Source organism: Trachemys scripta, chromosome 8 (genome assembly GCF_013100865.1).
Source record: "Trachemys scripta elegans isolate TJP31775 chromosome 8, CAS_Tse_1.0, whole genome shotgun sequence".
NCBI classification, from domain to species: domain Eukaryota; kingdom Metazoa; phylum Chordata; order Testudines; family Emydidae; genus Trachemys; species Trachemys scripta.
In genome coordinates this window covers 61,215,658-61,235,310 of record NC_048305.1, presented here as the reverse complement: position 1 = coordinate 61,235,310, position 19,653 = coordinate 61,215,658, and the positions used below count along the sequence as shown (strand labels likewise).

The following is a 19,653-nucleotide window of genomic DNA, read 5'->3' as shown; positions in this document are numbered from 1 at the left end:
TGCAGTCACGTTAATGAACATAATCAATAATTCCATCTTTTGATTCAGTTTTTCTGAACTAGTCGTGTGAGAAGCGAGTAATTAATAATTCTATCTAATTGTTTCTCCAATTATCAATTTTGATAATTGTTTTTCTTTTGGTTATTTTACTTTGAAAATTACCTGTTGTCCTATTCCTTTGGACCCCCAAAGCCCTTTCCCAAGGGGTGGTACTGTAAACACAGCCTACTCTCCCCAAAAGTGTGACTAAGACTGAATTATTTCTGCTCCCTTTGGCACAGGCAATGGGTGTGTACCCCCGGTCTCAACAGTGTGAGTCAAACCCAGACTCTAAGACTGTGCTGTTTTGGAAAACGGAAAAACTGAAACAGTGAGATAAAAAAGAACTGCAAGGGAGGGAAACACAAGATTTTATCCTGGGCACAGAGAGAACTCATTGGCAACAATTTTCATGATTATTTATTTTCATTATAAACTTTACCATCATGAAATCTCTGAACTCTGGATTCAATAGTAATTACGTTTTGGAATTACTTAATAAAATTACAATTTTGATCTTCTGCTTTGGCCCCCTCCCCAGTAATCATTACCCACTTTGGTGTTCATCTGTTCATAGTATGGCACATTTTATAGAGCAAATTTAACACAAGATTCAGAATGAAATGTAAATGACCTTTACTGTTAATATTGGTATTGTAAATTAGACTCTGTCACAAAATCTACCAAGACTCTGTAGCACTAACACTACAGGGATTTGCTGGTCAGCCTCACCAGTTACTGTCACTCTTGATAAGTAAGCACGAGTGGTCTGGAACATTTAACAATTCAGCAATGTGAAATGTGGTATGAATTCTGCAGTTGTTCTGCTCAGATGGTTTCTCTCATCTCTGTTTCAATAGTTGTTGAAAGACTTAACTGTTAAGATTGGGGAAGTGCAAAAATTAAAAGGAACTTTAAGACTGAATCTGATTTTACATTGAGTAAATCAGGATAAGCTCCACTGAAGTAAATGGAGTTATACCAGAGTAAAATGGGTGCAAGAGAATTGGGCATTTAGAAAGAATTAGAATATTAGAACAAAAAGATTTCAGAGGATAACAGAAATGGCTGTGCCTCAGTATTTACCTCCTTAATTCAGGTTTCAAAACCTTCTTATGATAGAGGAAAAGTAACCATAGAACTTCTGTGCTTTTGTCATGTAGCTTTAATTTAGGAATTGCTTGTCATTATTTCACACTTTGCAATAAATTAAATAGTAAAAATGTGCTACATACCTACTTGCTTAATACATAAATAATAATATCTAGCTTATATAACTTAAACCTATTCTCAATTGTTACAGTTATAATACATTTTACTGAATACATTAGAACTGCACACATTTATTAACATTTCATAGCCTGGACAAGTTTTCATTTGGCTTTTTGGTCTGTTCTATGCATTTCTGTAGCTAGTACACAAATTGACAATTTAAAAGTATTTTTTCTCCCAATATCAATTATTTTACCCATCACACTCAGATACAAGGGTATTATCCTAGCTCTTCCAAACTGTTGTCTGTCTTGTGGGAATTCACAGTGCGATACAATTAATTAATAACTATGTATCCAGTTTCAGTTTAGTGGCATAAAGGAGAAGAGGGTCTCCCCCTCCACAGCCCCCTTCCCAAGCTATCAGGCTTGGAAACCTAGCTTGAGTGCCTTCATCTTGTTGGGTTTTATCACGTATGATTGTCTATCTGCACTTCCGCCAGCACTTCAGAGACTGAAGTTTCCATTCTCTACGCTGAGACTCAGTTGCACAGTAGTTGCACTACTCTTTGCTGTAGGTTAATTGACATGCATAGTCTACCCTCAGATTTCCATGGCATCAAACAGCTCACTTAACACCGTTGACATGAAGCTTGTTTAAAAGATTAAGGTAGGCTTCTGATTTCAAGAATCTAGGATACGAGTCCCGCTCCATTAGCATATATACAGTTTTTTGGGCTTCATCAAAACTTGTGAAAGTTGGGTCTTGAGCCTTTTTAGCTGTAGCTTTCCTGGTATGATAGTCAATATTGATCTAGGAAGAGAAAATCAAACTTCGTTAATATCTTTTAAAAAAAATAATTTTTGACACTGTATTTATCACTTTATCTTCCTGAAACACAGACTCTCAGTCTTAAAACTCTGTCCAAGGTTTCTTTGAGCTACAATAATTAATCTATCCTTAAATAGCACCTTTCATTCAAAATTGATTGAACTTAAAAAAAAAAAAGATATACAAACTATACACAGGAATTGCCATTCATTGGTGCAATGCAGCCACTTCTGGGATCAGAAAGAGTAACAATTTAGGACAGAAAGTGAAGAATAAAATATCCAATTAAAATTGCAGCAGGATTTTTTGGTAGGATGTAGGCATCTAGTTTGGAATATGGCCTATGCTAACACTTCTACTTTTCTCCAAAGTGTCCTTGGATCTTTAAGGAACATAAATGATCCAGGTTGGTTTCATTTCTCATTCAAGTGACAGCATCTCCAGAACTGTCTCTTAACATCTTGCTGAAATCAGCACTGACTTAGAGGGAAGAGTGCCACCTGTTGAATCACCAGCACTACTTTCACCTGATGAGCTCAAGGCAGTACGGCAGAAGGTGACCTAATGAAAATATAAGAACCTATGGCTTCTCTTCCTGTTTTATTAAAGATGTATTTGTCCTGGTACAGCCCCATTTCTATCCTGTGCCAACTCCCTTAATCTTTCATATATAACACAGTACAGATTAACTTTGTACTTACTTGTTTAGCTGCATCTATCTGAACAAACTCTTCATAAATCTTTTCCGCCTTGTCTTGCAAGTGATCAGACTTGGTTTTCTTATAGTCCTCACAAGCCAGCCAGAACTCAATGTTCTCCTCACTGAATTCTGACTTCAGAAACTCCCTGAAGGCAACTTGACCGCCTATAGCAAACACAAGTACTTAATCAGTTATAATGTTACATTTATAACTTAAATTGGGGAGGATAAAATAAATACAATTAAGGTAAAGGTCACATTGAAGTCTCCTATTATAGTAATAAGATTTTGATGAAATATACAGTATATATATATATTTTTGCAGCGCACTGCAAATGAAGGGTCTGATCCAAAAGCTACTGAAGTCAGTGGGAGTCTGTTCTTCTCTGCATGGTCTGACTTTGGCTCCAAGTGCACACTTAACTCTTATCTGCATTATTTGGAGTAATGTGGGCATGTGGAATCTGATCCAACCCGATTGAATTTAATGAGATTATTTCCATTTCCTATGGAAAGGATGGGCTATAAAGTTAAGGCAATATATTACAATAGGTAGCCATGTGACAGTGAAGATGTGAATTACTGAAAGGCTATTGGCCATTGTTTTTAGCATTATTCACAAAATGCTATAGCTGCATAGATTTGTTTAGTCTGCATGAAAACTCACTCGATTAACATAAGAAAGTAGTAGTGATAAAATAATACACTTACTTTGGCTGTCAAGAAGCTTTTCCAAAGACTGGGACCATTGCATCACCTCTTCCGCAGAAAGCCTGTGGTGACCAAAAGAAAAAATACTTAACACAAGAAACAAAATATTGACTGTTTAGTTATTTTACTTAATTAAATTAATTAATGGCCTCTTAAGAATACTTAAAGAATACCATTGATTATTCAATTTTATGAAAATGCAGTGCTTGCTCATAAAATCTTTGGTGGACTTTGCATGAAATTGGTGGCATGCTGTTGCCCCTTAACTCGGACAAATAAGAAGCATCAGAGTTACTTTTATTGAAGTAAATAAAAGGAGAATGGAGGGTCTGTGGTTAAAGTCCTGGATTGACCTGGTTTTCATTCCAAAACTCATTAACTTCTTTTGTGACCTTGGGCAAGTCACTTCACCTATGTGTGCCATTGTTATCCCTATCTCTAAAACAGGGATAGTAATAGTTCTCTACTTCACGAGGGTGTTGTCAGGCTTTAATTCATTAATAATATAAGTGACCTATTAATGAATAGGTGTGGTGATGAGCACCACTGAACTGCCCATAAACAATTAAAAAAGAAATGGAAAAAAGGAAAACATAAAAAATTATTTCAACTCCATTGGTACCCTCTGTGTGGTGATGCCCGGTTTATAAAAACCCTTTTTGTAACTAGGAAATTGAAATTAGCTTGATCTTAGAAATACTTTATGATTCATCATATACTTTACACAAGAGTAAAAATTTAATAGACTTGTTTGTGAGGACAAAATATGGCAATCTAGCCTTAGTTCATAATTACTATGTATTTCTAGAATCCAGTACTTACGTCACATTTCTGGTGTTAGACTTGTTGCTAGATTCAAGATGTGGTACCATGGACTTCAAATAGCTTTTCAGATCTGCACCACTGAAACCAATGATCAGACATGTGTAATGAATGGATGATACTGGTTAAACACAGTTACAGTTAGGTAGCATTCTGTATGAAGGTCTTACGACTTGTAAACATTTAGGGCCAGATCATTCACTTCCAGGGTTGATGCCAATGGGATACTTATGCAAGTAATTACAAGCAATTGCTCCTTCTTTCCTACCCACTCATTTTTATATTCAACTTAGGAACTTCTCATCCATATCCCTTTGCATTCAAGCCCTGTTAGAATAATGTTATCGTTTTATAGCATTGAACATGCTATGCAGAAAATGCTTAGCTGTGGGTGAACTCTGTGAAATGGCACTAATTCTGAATTCTCAATTTGCTAACGTTAATTTCACTCCAAATACATTTTCATTTGACAGTAAGTCACATATACTTACAAAGCCTTTTGCTTCCTTTTATGAACTTTGCCTTCTCCAAGCTTGCAATCTGCTTCTTTCAGTTCGGTTGGGTGGTTGTGAGAAAAAAATAATCCTGGCATATTGCTTAGTCTCGGTATGTGACTTCTGAAGAGATAGTCCTGAGAGCCGCAAATGTCTGCTTGCTGCCTCTGGTGCCTGTTGCCTTTTATTGATCCAAGCCGCCTCTCGAATTGGTGTGAACAGATCTGTTTATCATGCAACATAACCACAGGCTGTGGAAGTTCCCCTTTTTCAGTGCACAGTGACGTGTGTCTTTCAAAAAGAAAACAGACAGCATTCGTCTTGTGGTGAAGTCTGAACCGGATGAGACTGGGTTTTGTGAGGCAAAAAAAAGTCTAAGTAAAATTTGAAAAAGCACAAAAAAATCTTGTCTACGTCTGATTGGTGATTTGAAAAAGTCTGTTATGAGTATGTTTTGGGACTTTTATTAAATGTGCTTCCAGATGTTCCAGGTTCATTTCATCTAGTTAGAATGTACCTGCTGTACTATGGGATGGATCAGCTATACCCATTAAGTACAATTAGTGAGATGAGATGGGTGAGGTAATATCTTTTATTGGCCCAAATTCTGTCTGTGAGCGTGACAAACTTCTTCAGGTCTGAAGGTCTCACCTGAAAAAGAGTGCTGTGTAAATTCCAAAGGGTGTCTCTCTCACTGACATACTCTAGTCCAATAAAAGATATTACCACACTCACCGTGTCACTCTAATATCCCGGGGTTAACACTGAATACATTACATACATTGGCATGTACTGGTGCCATGAGGTAGCAGAATTTAAGAAGTCAGAAAATGTCCTGTGTTAACTCCAGAGTTCTGCATCCATATGTAGCATGCTATTTACAACCTATTTATGTTAATTGCACCTTGTGTTAGAATACTGGGAGCAGTACTGCAATATGTTTGTTTATGCTTGATCTAAAATATAGAAGTGTTTCAAACTGGCTTTTGTAGGAAAGCTCTTGAGAATTGTCCTGAGTAAATTTGGTCCAATTATTGCATTTCATACCATGCTTTTTGTAGAAGCCCAAAGCCATATTTTATAGGTGTCTTCATCATTTCCAGTTGTGTGACAGGATTATTTCTAAATTGCTGTACCAATTGCTGTTTGCAGAAAGCAAAGTAAACCTATAACACACTAACTGAAGTGATTTGCCTTTGCTCAAAATTCTGTATTTTCAATAGAGGAAGACACTTGGGGGATCAGGGCTTGAGTCTACTTGCTAATGGCGAGTAGGAACTTTGCTTATTCAGTGCGGGTTCTGCAGATTTCATTTAAAAATGTCTGTAGCCCTTATGTTTGTGTGAAAATAATCTTCAGAACAGAACGATGGAGGCAGCATTGTCTTTGAGTCTACACACACACTGCCTGAAATATCTGCCTCAGGCCAAAACTCGTGCCTCAGTGAACAACCTGAGTAATTAAGGAGTGCCTCTGGACTAGAACACTGGAGTAACCTTTGTGGCTTGCATCTCCATTATGTGGGGAAAATTAGGGTTACCATACGTCCGGATTTTCCCGGACATGTCCGGCTTTTTGGGCCTCAAATCCCCATCCGGGGGGAAATCCCCAAAAGCCGGACATGTCCTGGAAAAGAGGGAGGGAGGGAGGCAGGGAAGGACCGGCGGTGCTCGGCCGGGGGCTGGAGCCGCTGGGGCCGGCGGTGCTCGGCCGGGGCCAGCGGTGCGGAGCCGGGGGCTGGGCTGGGGTTGCTCGGCCCGGGGGCCTGGCCGGGGGCTGAGGCTGGGCCAGGGATGCTCGGCTGGGGGTGGCGGTGTGGAGCCGGGGGCCGGGGCTGGGCGGTGCTCGGCCGGGGTTTGGCGGTGCTGGGCCAGGCGGTGCTGAGCTGGGGGCCGGCAGTGCAGAACCGGGGGCTGGGATCCGGGGCCCGGGGCCAGGCGGTGCTGGGCCGGGGGCCAGGCGGTGTGGAGCCGGGGGCCGGGGCCGGGTGGTGCCCGGCCGTGGGCCGGCGGTGCCGGGCCGGGCGGTGCTCAGCCCCGGGCTGGGGGCTGGAGCCAGCAGTGCGGGGCCGGGGGCGGGGGCCGGCGGTGCTCGGCCGGGGGTTGGGCCAGGGGCCGGCGGTGCGGGGCCGGCGGTGCAGGGCCGGCGGTGCTTGGCCGGGGGCTGGCGCCCCAGGGCCTAAGCCAAGCGGGTGGGAGACGCCAGGGTCAGAGCCTCTTGGCCTAGGCCGGCCGGCCGGCTGGCCACCGAAGGGAGCCGCTCGGCTGGGGGGGCCGGCCTGGGCCGCACCCCCCCGCCCTAGCTTGTCTGCTGCTTCAGGCTTCCCGCGAATCAAATGTTCGCGGGAAGCAGGGGAGGGGGAGGGGCAGGGGGGAGCGAAGCATCCAGGGGAGGGAGCGGAGTTGGGGCGGGGCCGGGAAGGGGTGGGGAAGGGGCGGAGTTGGGGCAGGGCCAGGGCCCGTGGAGTGTCCTCTTTTTGGACACTTAAAATATGGTAACCCTAGGAAAATGGATGATTGAGATAATGGTGGATTCACCAGCCTTGCCCCAAATCCCTGCTAGTAAACAGGGAGTTCCCATAGAACTGAGCTTCAGAACATGCAAGGGCTGTATAACTCTTGCAGAGGTTCCCTTAGGATATGTCTACACTGCAATTGCAACCTGCAAATGGCCCGTGCCAGTTGATGGGGCTCAGACTATGGGGCTAATTGTGGTGTAGAAGTTCCAGCTCAGGCTGCAGCCTGAACTCTGGGACCCTTCCACCTCACAGGGTCCTAGAGCTGGATGTCTGTACTGCAATTAAGTATCCCCACAGCCTGAGCCCAACAGTCAGCCCAGGTAGACAAACCCTAAGTCAGATCTCATTCCTATCACTACAGAATTGCACTAGTTCTGCTATTAGAGAAGCCTCCATTGGTGCAGGGGAGGGGGTCATAATGCCTCCCCAAGAGATGTGAGAGTTTCCTCCATTTATCTCTTTGGAATGCTGATTTGGAAACTTCTGTGTATTTCAGTTGGTTCCGAAGGCTGCTGTCTATCTGGGGTTTCTGGCAAGTTTCAGCTGTTTCCTTTCCTTAAATCCTGCATGTACTTTGAGCTCTGATCAGTATCTAGTGGATAATGTGACCAGGTTTTGCCTTGGATCTCAGCTACTGAGAACTTGCTCACCTCTCTGAAATTGCTCTACAGGAGCGTGGTATGAGGGTACAGTCTGAATGAAAATTAGGTCTCAGTAGTTGATATAAGCATGCAGACGTGGTATTTGAGAGCTAATTTACATGTTGATTGTGTCAGGATGATGGCAGTGCGGCTGTCCTCTGAACATTAGCAATAACGTAAGTGTTTCTGTCTGAATGCTTCCTGTGGTGCAGTTGATGCTCACGTTACCAGGTAAACAATGAAGTCCACAGAGGCAGGCTTATTTACTAAATGCTCTCAAACTCTCTGACCCCATGCAGGGCTAAAAAGGAAGGAGGAGGTGTTAACTTTCCGAAAATTGTTTTTATAATAAAGCCATTTGTTGTCTAGCTGCTGGATTTTTTTCCTTAAGTACTATGGGAATTTTGTAGCTTACAAAATAAATGCACCAGGTCAGTATGGGGCCAGACGGAAACATGTGGAGCCCAGTTTTCAGAAGTGGACAATAAATACCACAAACTCGCCCTTAGGTGGGTAAATGACCCCTTCTTGTGTTTACGTGCTGGCTTGGGTGTCCAAACATAGGACTAGGACATCTGACTGAGGTATCCATGTTTCAGAATTGGACTCAGGAGATTAAGCACCAAGTGCTTGGTCCTGTAAGATGCTTAGCACTCTTGAGGGTGGTCAGCACTTCTCAGCTCCTATTGGAATTGGTGGCAACTGAGGGTAATCAGCACCATGAAGGAATTCTCAGCACTTTGCTGAATGAACTGGGGCATCATTATGAACCTATAGCTGTGGGATGGGTACAAACAAGCCACCAGGCTTGGTTCTATGGCTTTGAGAAGAGGGTTCAGGCCTGGTATTTGTTTGCTGTCCTTGCTGAGAAAATAAATGGTTATTTTACATGTCTGAGTCCCCATTCTAAGCTTGACTAGTGAACAGTCAATTTTCCCTCTCCAAACAAGGAGAACATAGCAATTTTCTTTTATCTTTAGAGCGGGAACTTGTTACAACTGTACCTTTTTAATCCTTATTTTGTTTGTTTGTTTCTGTCCCCTAGAATGCAAGGACCATGTTAGCAACCCTTTTACGTTATACATTCAACTGAGTAAATAATGGATCTAATTCTCCTGTTACTTGCACCAGTGTATCTCCATTGACCTTGATGAGGTTACCTCTCATTTACATTGTTGTGAGTAGGGAATTGGGCCCAGTATTTTTTTTATGTATGCTTATTCTATTAAATGACAATTTGATTTAATAAATTAATGGTTAAACTTCTTAAATGGTTTGATGATTCAGACCTGCAGTACTTACCAGAATTGCATTTAAAGTAACTTTTCAGCTTGTCAAGGGCACTCACAGTTGACATGGCTTTCTTTGGCAAATCTATTTGTTATATCCAATTTTAAAAAATTTGAACAGAAATATTAATGACCAAGTTGTCCCTGTTTTGTAGTACTGAGTTTGGAGTGTTGGCACAAAGCTGTACTTCAGTAACAAGGAGATGAAGAATTTTTATTCTCATTCCAATTTATGTAAAAGAGGATCAGATGCCACAGAGATGGGCAGCAGTGCGAAACCCTAAGATAGAAATACAATGATCATTGCTGATGACTTAGTCTTGCTATTTCATAGTTGATGCTGTGAATTTATTAGGGTACTTCTTCAGAAAAATCCTTGAACATGTAGCTGGTATTGCCATAAAACTATAAGGAATTTCCAGGAAGTTACAACAGAAACTTTGAAGCAGGAACTAGTGAGGAAACAGTTTCAAAATATTTCAGAGATTTTGTGGTTAGATCGACATACACCTGATGTAGAGCCTTTCCTATTTGGTTTGAGATGCTCATAATGCCACTTTTCTCTGGTATTTGCCAAGATATCTGGAATCTGGTCGTGGAACTTTTTTTTTACACACAGCTGGTCAGCCTTGAGGTGATGCTGGATAAGTGTGCATGAAAGAATGAGTTTCTTCGTAACACTATGAACAAGGGCATGATGAGGAGGGAAAGATACAGTCCAGCCCCCAAACATTTCACTATAGGATTCTTGACATTTGGGTTCCAAGTCCAAAGGAAATATTTTTAAATGGTTAAACCAACAAGGTAAATTAAACGATATAAAATGAATATATTGGAAAGAGCTTAAATAGGGTCTATCAGAAACAGGATTCATACCTGTGGGGGCTTTCATTGGTGTAAACCAGAGTAGCTCCATGGATTTCAATCTGATTTTCTCTAAAATGAGTTAAGGATAAAAGGAAAACCATGGGCCAGATCCTCAGCAGACATAAATTAGTGTAATCCCATTTAAAACAGTGGAGCAACTCTGAATTATACCAGTTGAGGATCTATGCCATGGTTTTCCTTTTATCCTTAACTCATTCGGTGGTTCACATTATTACAGAACCACATATGACATGCATACCTGTGAAACAAAATGTGAATTAAGGAGAATGACAACAATTATTTTATGTCTTTTTCATAATCTAGTCCTTGACTATTTTGGTTTATATGTTCAGTGGGTTTCTACAAATGCATTTGCAGACCACTCTCATTCACAAATAAGCCAATATTAGAGCATGCAAAAAACGGTAATTGCATACCTACAGTTTGGTTTGTCTGTGCAAATGCTTATTCATATACTCAAATGAATGTTGATGGTAAATTTTGCAAAAGCCTTTTGTTATGTTTGTATTTTAATGGGAAGTGAGATTTGAAAGAGGAAAGGTTAAATCTAAAACCGTTCCTGGGCCACAATCTGATTTTAGCTGCATGGCTACATCTCTTCTATTATTCCCCATTTCTTCAAACTTCCAGCTATTTCTTTCAGCCTTGCTCCCAGTCCCGTCACTCTTTGGAATCCTTGTTGCTAGGTCCATTAGCTGAAATAGCTTCTTTTCTCAGTCATGTTGTTGCTGAACTGACACATGGTCTTAAGTCTGCAATGCACTCTAATGGCAGCAATGCTTGGCAGAAAACCTACCATGTTGTTTTGCTAATCCTGCATCCAAGTTGGGGAAGAGGGGAATGGCAGAGATGTGAAGTATATCCTAGAAAAATTTCTATCACTAAATAGATCATAGAATCATAGAATATCAGAGTTGGAAGGGACCTCAAGAGGTCATCTAGTCCAACCCCCTGCTCAAAGCAGGACCAATTCCCAGCTAAATCATCCCAGCCAGGGCTTTGTCAAGCCGGGCCTTAAAAACCTCCAAGGAAGGAGACTCCACCACCTCCCTAGGTAACGCATTCCAGTGTTTCACCACCCTCCTAGTGAAATAGTTTTTCCTGATATCCAACCTGGACCTCCCCCACTGCAACTTGAGACCATTGCTCCTTGTTCTGTCATCTGCCACCACTGAGAACAGCCGAGCTCCATCCTCTTTGGAACCCCCCTTCAGGTAGTTGAAGGCTGCTATCAAATCCCCCCTCATTCTTCTCTTCTGGAGACTAAACAATCCCAGTTCTCCTCATCCTCTCAGATGAGGCAGATGAGGGCTATGCAGCCTTCTGAAAGATCATATTCCTGGCTAGGGAAGGCTACGAGTCTCACCATTAGAGATTGTGACTCCACTGGAGTACGAAGGTCAGGGGGTCTAGTAGCAAATCTGTGAATGGATAAGACGTAGAGAGGTCATAGTGGTAAAGGAGGTGAATTCTGTTGCAGAGAGAGAGGGACTCGGTGGCTATCACAGGAATGAAGAGGGAACTGTTTGGTGCAGCCTCTTTGGTTGATTAATCAAAGATGTTAAATGGCTCCTTGAACTGCCCCTTCTAGCTTTCATCCATGACTCATCTCCATCCCAAAAATCAGTGGGCCCGATTCTCCTTTTTGTGAATCATCAGCTCTCATTCTCTCTCTCTCTCTCTCTCTCTCTTTCACACACACACACACACACACAAACAAACACACACACACGCGTGTGCGCGCCTGTGTAAAGTGGGCACCAAATGCAACCATTCTGATTTAATGGCATTTGTCACCCATTTTGCATAGTTGTCAATGGCTATGCAAGGAAGTGGAAAATCAGATTCTGTGAATTTAGGAGAAAGGCTTGCCCTAATTTGCTCTTCAGGACATGGAGTGTACAAGCATGGCATTAAGCCAACTTTGCCCTATGCCTTTCCTCAGGTCCTACACCAAACTTAGATAGAGCTGAGAATTGGGTCCTAAAATAACTTCAAGGATAAAATAAAGTTGATAGTAGCTAAATATTCTAATGCAATATGTCAAGTCTTCAGTGCTCTACTAGACAACGCAACAAAGAAAGTGGTGGACAAATTGGATGTAGTCCAGAGCAGAGCAACAAAAATAAGTTTTTAGAAAACATAACTCAGGGATCGGTAACCTTTGGCACGCCAATGGGGACTGCAGGAAGCGGCGCGTGCCGAGGGATGTGTTGGCCACCGCTTCCTGCAGCCCCCATTGGCCTAGAGCGGCAAACCGCGGCCAGTGGGAGGCGCGATCAGCCGAACCTGTGGACGTGGCAGGTAAACAAACTGTCCTGTCCCATCAGGGTACTTACCCTGGTGGGCTGCTTGCCAAAGGTTGCCGATCTCTGACATAACCTATGAGGAAAATTTGGAAGAGCTGGGCATGTTTAGGCTAAAGAAGAGAGAGGAAACCTGATAAGTCTTGAAATATGTAAATGATTGTTTATAAAGAGGACAGTGATCAATTGTTCTCCATGTGCTCCAAAGTCAGGACAAGGAAATCTGCTTCGTTTGAAGCAAGGGAGATGTAAGTTAGATATTAGATTCCCCTCCTTCCTCCCTCCTCTCCCCTCCCCCCCGCCAACTATGAGGATAGTTAAGCACTAGAACAGGCCAAAGGCCGTGTAGAGTTGGACCTAGCGAGGGGAATTAAAAGCAATAGTAAGAGGTTTTACAGCCATATAAATAGGAAGAAAGCAAAGAAAGAAGAAGTGGGACCGCTGAAGACTATTGCCGGAGAGGAGATTAAAGACAATCTAGGCATGGCGCAATATCTCAATGAATATTTTGCATCGGTGTTTAATGAGGCCAATGAAGGTATTAGGGATACTAGCACCACTACAGAGGGGCATTCAGGATGGGGGATTACCGTATCCGAGGTAGAAACAAAACTTGAATGCCTTAATGGGGCTAAGTCGGGGGGACCAGACGATCTTCATCCGAGAATATTGAAGGAATTGGCGCGGGAAATAGCAGGCCCATTAGCGATAATATTTAATGAATCTGTAAACTCGGGGGCGGTCCCGTTAGACTGGAGAATAGCTAATGTGGTTCCTATTTTCAAGAAAGGGAAAAAAAGTGATCCGGGTAACTACAGGCCTGTTAGTTTAACATCTGTAGTGTGCAAGGTATTAGAGAAAATTCTGAAAGAGAAACTAGTTGAGGACCTGGAGGTTAGTGGCAATTGCGATAAATTACAACATGGTTTTACGAAGGGCAGATCGTGCCAAACGAATCTGATCTCCTTCTTTGAGAAAGTAACGGATTTATTAGATAAGGGAAATGCGGTGGACCTAATATACCTGGATTTCAGTAAAGCGTTTGATACTGTACCCCATGAGGAATTATTGGTTAAACTGAAAAACATGGGGATCGATATGAAAATCCAGAGGTGGATAGGAAATTGGTTAATGGGGAGAATGCAGCGGGTCGTATTAAAGGGTGAACTGTCAGGTTGGAGGGAGGTTACTAGTGGAGTGCCTCAAGGTTCGGTTTTGGGACCCATTTTATTTAATCTATTTATAACTGACCTCGGAACCGATTGCAGGAGTGGGCTGATAAAGTTTGCGGATGATACGAAGGTGGGAGGCGTTGTAAATTCGGAGGAGGATAGGGATATCCTGCAGGGAGACTTGAACGAACTTGTGAATTGGAGTATCAGGAATAGGATGAAATTTAATAGTAAAAAGTGTAAGGTGATGCATTTGGGGATAACTAATAAAAATTTTAGTTACAAGATGGGGATGCATTGGTTAGAAGTAACGGAAGAGGAGAAGGACCTAGGGGTCCTAGTAGACCGCAGGATGACTATGAGTCGACAATGCGACGTGGCGGTGAAAAAAGCCAATGCTGTCTTGGGATGCATTAGGCGAGGTATATCTAGTAGGGATAAGGAGGTCCTGCTTCCGTTGTACAAGGCGCTGGTGAGACCTCATTTGGAGTACTGTGTGCAGTTCTGGTCTCCCATGTTTAAAAAAGATGAACTCAAACTGGAACGGGTGCAGAGAAGGGCCACTAGGATGATCAGAGGAATGGAAAACCTGTCATATGAAAAGAGACTAGAGGAGCTTGGGTTGTTTAGTCTGACAAAGCGAAGGCTGAGGGGGGATATGATTGCTATCTTTAAATATATTAGAGGGATTAATACGAGGGAGGGAGAAGAATTATTCCAGCTTAGTACTAATGTGGATACGAGAATGAATGGATATAAACTGGCCGTGGGGAGGTTCAGGCTTGAAATTAGACGAAGGTTTCTGACCGTCAGAGGGGTGAAATATTGGAACGGCCTTCCGAGGGAAACGGTGGGGGCGACGGACCTGTCTGGTTTTAAGATTAAGTTAGATAAATTTATGGAGGGAATGGTTTAATGGTAAAACATAGTAGTCAAGGAAAACCAAGAAATGGTAGGTAAATTGTATAATGGCTGACAGGGGTCAGGCTGGAGACTCTTGCCTATATGCTCGGGGTCTTACTGATCGCCATATTTGGGGTCGGGAAGGAATTTTCCTCCAGGGCAGATTGGCTGAGCCTCTGGAGGTTTTTCGCCTTCCTCCGCAGCATAGGGCAGGGATCTCTAGCAGGAGGGTTTCTGCCGATTGAAGTCACCTAAAACAGGATTGGGGACTTCAACAGCAGAGTCCAGGGAAGGGGTAGGGACGGTTTTATGGCCTGCAGCATGCAGGGGGTCAGACTAGATGATCATAATGGTCCCTTCTGACCTTAAAGTCTATGAGTCTATGAGTCTATGAGGTTACCTAGGGAGACTGTGCAATCCCTGTCATTGGTGGTTTTTAAGAACAGCTTAGACACACACTTGTCAGGGATGGTCTAGGAAAACTTAGTCCTGCCTTAGTGCGGGGGACGGACTAGATGACTACTTGAGGTTGCTTCCAGCCCTACATTTTTGTGATTCTATAAGAGATATTCAGAGCCTCATGCATATCATTCACTCTTCTTTGAACTACTTTCCTCCTCTGAGTAACTCTCATTCCCAAGTCACCCCTTTCTGTCTCATTGTAGTGTTTCTCTCACTTATTTTTTCCAGAGTTTAATCACTTTTTCTTCTCGGGACTGGAGGGGGCTGAAAGTGGAGATGATTCAGAGCTTAGTCAGTCCAGAGCCCAAAGCAGTTGAAGCTGAATGAGCCTATTGTGGGTGATGTCATTCCAAGAGCCAGTTGGTGCATCTCACTGACTTCTAAAGAAATGGGTTTAAAAAACAAATATTTCCCCAAGGATATGGAATTTATACCTTGAAGAATCCGTGAAAGACAGGAAAGTAATAATTCAGGATAGATGCTGGTGAGGGGGGATGAGACTTCATCTAAGCTCTGCCTCTGTAGAGCCTAGCTGGACAAGGACATTTTTATGTGGTGTTTCCTAAACTAAAAATATTGTGCTGATTAAGCAAGCATGCCTACTGGAGATTTGTGGGCAATAAGATGGTACCTATTCTTAATTGTTTTAACTACTTTACCTATGCAAAATTCTACCTTCACATTCATCTCCAAGTGGAGTATTCTTGCTTCTTGCAGACTCCTTGCAGTGTCCGGATAGAATCTCAGCCCATTCAGTGATGGGATCAAACTCAACACCCCTTTGGAATAAACTGAGTGAAAGTTTGTGAAGAGTTTTCCCTTCTCTTTATTGCCCTCTTGTGAGTTTGTTCATGACAGGGGTGATTAAGGCCCAGATTTTTCATCTCTTTGTGCCTCAATTTACCCATATAATAATCGTACCTACCTTGTAGGGCAACTATGAGGCACCATTAATTACTGCTTGTGTAATTCTTCCTTGATAGACAATTAACCATCCTTACTTTTTTCTTTATCCTCATCATTACAGTGAATAGTAAGTAGATTTTGAGACCGAACTATTAAATTCATGTTTTTGCAAGCCTTATTAAAATAATGGTATTGATCATTCTCCATACAACTAGATTTGGTGTCAACCCAGTCCAGTAAGAAGATAGCAGGATAATTTGTAGCAACACTAGTGATCCAGCTGTCATTCATACTATAATCGTTTTTTTCTATTTACTAGAGATTTCAAATCTCCTGTGTGCATGTTATGAGTAATCTCCTCTATCTGGGCTGTTCTTTCTGAGTTTGAACAGAAGAAATTTCAAAACAGAAAGGTTTTTGGGTCCCATTAATAGTGCAGATACTTTTTTAGTATTCTAAATGCCTGAACTGGTGCTGTGCATTGTGACCCCCTGCTTATGGAACAGATCTGATGAAATTTGTGGGTGTATATGAGAGTTATGGGGAGGTGAGAGTGCATTTCTTCAGGATTATAATACTAGGCAAATTTAAATTAAAGTGAAAAGAGAAGAAAATTCCATGAACTTTTTAACTCTTAAAAGTTAGTGTAAGTTATTTCAAACTTACTTCTTGCTTCCATCTTTCTCTGTACTTCCTGTTGTTTCTCAAGTCACTTATTAAACTACCCTTAACCACACTCTCATTCTCTGCTGATCTCACTCCAGTTCTTACATGCTAAATGTTGTTTAATCAAAAGTGTTCGTTCCCACACTTGCATCTGGTCAAATTTGATGACTGTGAGGAGTGTGAGCCAAATGGGCAGATGGCACCAAGGCTGTTGGATTGAAGGGCCTTGTTCCCTTGAGTCCAGAGAGAGACTCCGTTGAAACAAACGTTTTGTGGCTCTCCTGAAAATCCTCTCCAATCATAGAAGCAGAGTTTTAACCTAGCTATGAAAACAAGTGATTTCTTTGAAATGCAGCAGTCTTCTACATGATCTGAAGAGATAAGATGCAGATCGTTCCTTCCCTCAAGAGAGGCACTTCAAGGAAATAGAAACTAGTTTCTGTAGGAGAGGAAATAGTTCATTTTTTAATAACTTAGTGCTTTAGCGAATGTTTTGGAGCATAAAAGTTAACAAGATGGTGAGCCTGTTATTGTGCAGGCATTCAGAAGATCCTGGCTATTTTTGCCCTAATCCCAATCCAATCTACTTTAGTAATTCACTCGTTTTAATAGAAGTGTGCAGATGGTCTCTGGGTAAAATCCTGATTCCACCGAAGTCAGTGGGAGTTTTGTCATTGACTTCAGTGGGGCCACGATTTCACCCTGGTTTTTAAGGTTCTAATTATATCTGGTGGAGCCCAGTAATAACCTGAAATCTTGGGTCCTGGTCCTGCACACAATTATACATATGAGTGACTTTATGCTTGCATGTAGTATCATTCAGTTGAATAGGACTATTCCTATGAGTAATGTTACCCATGTGCCTATGTGTTTGCAGGACTGAGGCCTCAGTAGCCAGATACAAGGCTCTGATTCAGGGGTCAACAATGTGTCCATGGTAAAAATTTTGAGGTCTGTGGTAATTTTTCAAAAAATTGAAGGACTGAATGACATAACTCCCCTCAATGTCCATCACTAAGTACGGTAATTTTGTCAAGTGTCTGTCACGCAACATGGTGGTGCCATCCCCTGCTCTGATTCAGCAAAGCACTTAAGGATCTGAGCAGTACTACTGAAGTAATTGAAGTCACATGATTGAATGAAAGTTGTGTTATCCTTTTGAAACCTAGAAAGGACTCCAAGGGATTTTTTAAAAACCATGTTACTATGGAAAGGTAATCTATTTCCTTTCAAACTATTTAATGAATTCTTCTTGATCTGAGGCATACAAATCTGTTTGCTAGAAATAGATTTTTCTAACATTCAGGCTTTTTGAAAACATGCATCTCAATTTAAATACATTTTTTTAGGCATCCCTGGAAACTTATATATATTGAAACTATCTCAGTATTCCAAAGAATGATGTAGTCAGAACTGATGGCATTTGATAGACCAATTACTAGTATATTTGATAGATCAATGGACTGATCTGGAATAGCAAATCCATTTCTTTGAGAGAGAGGAGGGGTGGGGAGAGATTTTTTGAGAGGGAGAGTGATTTTCAGACATTCTCAACATTGGTTCAACTCTGCTCCCATTGAATTCCATGGAAGTTTTACCACTGACATCAATGGAAGCAGAGCTAAGCCAATGCTGAGAACGTCTGAAAATCCTAGTGTTGTTTTTAAAGTAGTTAGAATTTGATATTATCCTATCACAACAAAGATCAAAATGTCAGAGAATTATTTTACACTAAATATCAATTGAAAATAGGAAATATTTGGGTGCAATTAATTTGCCTCCCTCAGACTGTACATCAATCATTCGCATAAAAACTTTAATTATCTTAGTGTTTCAGATCATGTACATTACAGCCAGTTACTCAGAGTACAGGCATCTAGAACTCTTTCTTCAGCTCTTTCACTTACACTGTTTGGGTAAGACTAGGGTGACCAGACGTCCCGATTTTATCGGGACTGTCCCGATATTTCCTTGTTTGTCCCGCGTCCCGACGGACACTGGACAAACAAGGAAATGCCCCGGAGCCTGGAAGTGCTCGCACTCCCCCCCGCCCCGACTCCGCCCCCTCCTCCCCCGATTGGCTCCCTCCCCGAATCCCCGCCTCTTCCCCGGGCTCACCATTCCTCCCCCCTCCGCAAGCGCTGGAGGGAGGCCCAGGAGACTCAGAGGGAGCGCGGGGCCGGGGTGAGTAACAGTCCGGCCTGGCCCCGAGCAGGCAGGACTCAGTTGGGTGGTAGGGAGAGGAGGGGGGCAGCCCACGGGGCCAGGCGGCGGCTGTTGTTGTCCCCCCGGGCAGCGGGACTCGGGAGCAGCCGCTGCTGCAGCTCCCACTGCCGTGGGGGAGGAAGCGGCCATGGTGCTCTGCGGCTGCGGCGCCTCCGAACCCCCCCGAGCCCGGGCCTGCTGCAGGGACCCAGCAGCGCGCACGCTGCACTCAGCCCCTGGCCAGTCGGGTCTGGGCTGCTGCCCAGCTGGTACTATCCCGGGGCGGAGGCATCGGCAGCCCAGCCCCGTTCGTTCCCCTGCGGGACCTGAGCAGGACGGGGGGGCTGGGGCCTGCTGCCCCCACTCCGGGGCCGCCGCGGGACAGCACCAGCTGGGCAGCAGCCCAGACGCGACTGGCCAGGGGCTGGGCGCAGCGTGCGCGCTGCTGGGTCCCCGCAGCAGGCCCCGGCTCGGGGGGTTCGGGGACACCAGAGCTGCAGCCGCGGAGCGCCATGGCTGCTTCCTGCCCCCGCGGCAGTGGGAGCTGCAGCAGCGTCTGCTCCCGAGTCCCGCTGGCCGGGGGTGAGAACAGCCGCCGCCTGGCCCCACGGGCCGTCCCCCTCCTCGCCCTACCACCCAACTGAGTCCTGCCTGCTCGGGACCAGGCCGGACTCTTACTCACCCCGGCCCCGCGCTTCCCCTGAGTCTCCCGGGCCCCCTCCAGCGCTTGCGGAGGAAGGGTTTTTTTTTTTTTGGCCCCGCCCCCCACCACGCCCCCCCCCCCGCGTCACCCCCGTCCCCCCGCGTCCCGATATTTGTCTTGGGTGATCTGGTCACCCTAGGTAAGACTGCTTCACAAAGATGCTTGTGCAGAAAGAGCATTCTTCA

At 43.5% G+C, this 19,653-nt stretch overlaps 1 protein-coding gene across 1 annotated transcript; it reads right to left on the bottom strand.

Moving 5' to 3' along the window:
* Nucleotides 1-497: 497 nt before the first annotated feature.
* RGS1 (regulator of G protein signaling 1) lies at nucleotides 498-5,039 on the bottom strand. Its single transcript, XM_034780164.1, has 5 exons — nucleotides 4,807-5,039; nucleotides 4,316-4,396; nucleotides 3,494-3,555; nucleotides 2,784-2,947; nucleotides 498-2,064 (listed from the first exon to the last, which is right to left on the bottom strand). Exons 1-5 carry the CDS (start codon nucleotides 4,905-4,907, stop codon nucleotides 1,879-1,881), a joined length of 594 nt encoding a protein of 197 aa, XP_034636055.1. The 5' UTR covers nucleotides 4,908-5,039; the 3' UTR covers nucleotides 498-1,878.
* Nucleotides 5,040-19,653: the final 14,614 nt, after the last annotated feature.